At 33.9% G+C, this 3332-nt stretch overlaps 1 protein-coding gene across 2 annotated transcripts; it reads left to right on the forward strand.

The window, feature by feature from the left end:
• Positions 1-889: 889 nt before the first annotated feature.
• Positions 890-3056, forward strand: LOC127249000 (glycine-rich RNA-binding protein 4, mitochondrial-like). 2 transcript variants are annotated; one of them, XM_051271587.1, is made up of 5 exons: positions 890-1022; positions 1721-1874; positions 1973-2041; positions 2502-2608; positions 2675-3056. In XM_051271587.1, exons 2-5 carry the CDS (start codon positions 1751-1753, stop codon positions 2819-2821), a joined length of 447 nt encoding a protein of 148 aa, XP_051127544.1. In that variant the 5' UTR covers positions 890-1022; positions 1721-1750; the 3' UTR covers positions 2822-3056. The 2 variants fall into 2 exon arrangements, with proteins under 2 accessions (XP_051127544.1, XP_051127545.1); XM_051271588.1 differs by having other exon boundaries at positions 936-1022; positions 1740-1874.
• The last annotated feature ends 276 nt before the right edge of the window (positions 3057-3332 follow it).

Below are 3332 nucleotides of genomic sequence, written 5' to 3' on the forward strand. Positions count from 1 at the left end.
TAAATGTGTGTGCAGTTGTGGGTGTATGTATAATGTATAAGTAAGTTATTATTATATATATATATATATATGAGTTTGTATGTATGTACGTGTGGGTGTGTGATGATGATGACAATGGTGTAGTATGATATTTTTGAATGTTTGACGTAGGAAGATAGAGAGAATAAGAGATGTGTATTTCATTTAATTCAACCCATATTTATACATGCGGAAAACTTATATTTATACATGCAGACCTTGATGCGAAGGAATTAAAAAATACATATTGACTACGTAGCGCATGTGTGTGCTATGTGTATAACACAATAATTTATTTAAACTTTGATCCCTATTTTATGAATTTTTTTTCTCTTTAGAAAATTTATGTAAATTTGGTTGCCCAGGAATATTTAAAAAATAATAATATTTTAATATTACATTTGTCCTAGGATAGGTGACTATTTTCTTTTTTTACTTTGTCTAATTGATGATTTGTTTCTATTTTTATTAAATTGATTTATTTTAAAAATAATTAATAAATATAAATTAATTTAGTTACATTTCTAACCACTTACATATAATATAGGAACAAATGAAATATCTATTTTGGAATGAAAGTAGTATTAAAATGAATTAAGTAAAAATACTCTCTCCGCCAAAGCTATATTTCACCCGAATTGCAACTGTATCAACTTCCAAGGAGGCGATAGATATTTTGAAACAGGAATACATGGGTGCGAGGCAAGAAATTACAGTTAAATTGCAAATTCTACGTCGAGCTTTCGAGAGTTTGTTTATTAAAAAATTAATTAAAAAAATAAAAAATAATAAAATAATTACTATTATTTAATAAAATAAAAATAACCAAATTTTGAATAAATAAAATTATTTATCATTTAACTATTTAACTATGGAATAATAATTAACCATTTCATTACCACCTATACGGTTAGTCTCTCGCGTTATATATATATACGCCCACAAATGCTTAAACCCTAGCCGCTCTCTCTCTCGCTCGCTCGCTCGCTAAAACCCTCCTTCAGGTAAGCCTTGTTCTCTTTCTTCTGCAAAATTGTTTGTGTTCAGAGATCTTTTCTTGTGTATTTGCACGCTCTTGTTGAATAACCATTTCGAAAGGTGTCTGAGCTTCGTATTGAGATAACGCAATTTAAGGTATAATAAGAAGTTGCCGTGCTGTTTATCGTCTACGGCGAAGTAATCTCGTGCATTCATTCCCTGCGTTTTCTTTTGCTATCTGAGCGAATCTTTTATTAGTAAATCGTGTATCTGTGTTTGATCGGATCATTCAAGTGCTTCCTGTTTCAATTAGTTGGGGGTGATGCTTGGAATAAAGAAGAGGGTTTCTGTTGCAGATCCCTTAGTGTTCAAAGTAAACCGTTCTACCGGCTTCTCCTAAGCGTCAGTTTTGTAGCGTAGAGAGCTGTTATAAGCATTTTTATTTATCTTTGGCAATGTGTGTTAGTTTCTCTGTGACTAGGATTATTGTGTGGATTGTTGTGCGTTCGGACTATCCAAAGCTTATCATTATGCACTGTCAGTTTGTTTGAAAGTATGATGAAGAAAATCATGACACCAAAATTTCAGTCATCAGACAGTTTCACATATATATACAAAAATGCAAAGGATAAAATTATTAGGGATTGTGAGTCATTTGTTGTATAGGTGTTAGGAAGAAATTCACCCACTGAATTACTGCTACTTGCTTATTTATCAACTGTAGATTTAATTGACCTGGACAGCTTCTTGGAAGATGGCATTCTACAACAAAGTTGGGGCTCTACTGAAGCAGAGCATTTCTGCTAGTGGTGCCATGAATGGACAGCCTTCTATGTTTAACGCAATGCGATGCATGTCCACAAAGCTTTTTATTGGAGGTTTTCTTTCTTTTCTTCTTTCTGTTTGCTGGCTATTTACATTTATTTTTTCTTCTTGTCATGTGGTCTCATACACCACTCATTCCTTGTTATTACAGGCCTTTCATATGGAACTGATGATCATTCACTGAGAGATGCATTTACCTGCTTTGGTGATGTGGTTGAGGGTGAGTAAGATGGAATGGGAACTATCTTCAAATTTTTTGAATGTAAAATCGATTCTTATTATAATATAAAAAATAGATGTTTAATTTGATATTTGTAGTAGAAAAATTTTGAAGGTATTGTAGAAATTCTTTAAAATCCCTTGAACGAATATGTGCTCTACATTGGTTTCCCTATTTAGTTTAGTTTTAGGATCCTATGAGAATCTTAGGTATAGCTTCGTTTTATCCAAAATACATGCTTCTGATGTGAATTGAAACACTGGTTTGAATTTTATTTTTTTCTTTTTCGTGGCTGACCTCTTGGGGAATTGCCTGTATGTGAGTTGTGACTCTTAATTAACTATGAATGTGTTGGTATGTTTTACTGCACTTGGTTTTTAATTGATCTTCGGGGCGGGCATGGTTCAGTCTCAAGAATTTGGGTTCAGTCCTGAATCTCTATCTCCCTTTGTGTTTGCAGCTAGAGTTGTTACTGACAGGGACTCGGGGAGGTCACGTGGATTTGGATTTGTGAACTTCTCAAGTGATGAATCCGCCAGCTCAGCTCTATCGGCCATGGATGGACAGGTGTGTTTATCTTTTCTCTAATCAAAGGGTGAATTTCCGAGTTTGATGTGGTTTTTGTTACGGCAGCAATTGAATGGGAGGAACATTCGGGTGAGCTATGCACAGGAGAGAGTCCCACGAAGCAGCTATGGTGGTGGTGGTGGTTATGGGGGCGGCAACCGTGGGGGCGGCGGCTATGGCGATGGTGGTAGTAGATCAAATGAAAGCTTTTAAGAGTGAGGCGCTGCATATATCACATTATATAAATTATGATTATGGTTGTTTCTTTCTTTCGGCACTCTTAACTCAACTCTTCTTCAACAATGATGTGTTATAGTCTTGCGACTTACTTGTCCACTTTGCTGTTGCCTTTTTTCTGCTTAATTAGTTTGGCAAAATTCCTCATAATCCATACGTGATTTCAAGAGTTCGTACCATTCCTAATGATATGGAAATTATCCTTCCTGAATTTTCTTTTAGGAGTTCGCAATATTTTTGATAAACAATAGGGAATCTGGCCTAATCTCCAATGTATTTTATGTAATATTTTTTCAAATGATGGTAGCGAATATATATATATACACTTTCCAAAATATAAATTTTCTGCAAGTCCAGTCAAGCCCAATTCTTCTTAACAATAGTCAAAGCCCGATAATATATTTATAAAGACAGATTATAAGTTGGAGTTTATAGCTGTTTTAATTTTATTTTTTTTTTTTGAAAAAAAAAAATCTCACTTATTTCA

Source organism: Andrographis paniculata, unplaced genomic scaffold, assembly GCF_009805555.1.
Source record: "Andrographis paniculata isolate CXL003 unplaced genomic scaffold, ASM980555v1 Contig35END, whole genome shotgun sequence".
Taxonomy (NCBI): Eukaryota; Viridiplantae; Streptophyta; class Magnoliopsida; order Lamiales; family Acanthaceae; genus Andrographis; species Andrographis paniculata.

What these genes read in the sequence shown, in the direction of transcription:
- LOC127249000 (XM_051271587.1), top strand. Translation starts at nt 1,751, where the DNA reads ATGGCATTCTACAACAAAGTTGGGGCTCTACTGAAGCAGAGCATTTCT. An exon ending in CACAAAGCTTTTTATTGGAG is followed by an intron (nt 1,875 to 1,972) that starts GTTTTCTTTCTT and finishes TTGTTATTACAG; the next exon opens with GCCTTTCATATGGAACTGAT. An exon ending in TATCGGCCATGGATGGACAG is followed by an intron (nt 2,609 to 2,674) that starts GTGTGTTTATCT and finishes TTGTTACGGCAG; the next exon opens with CAATTGAATGGGAGGAACAT.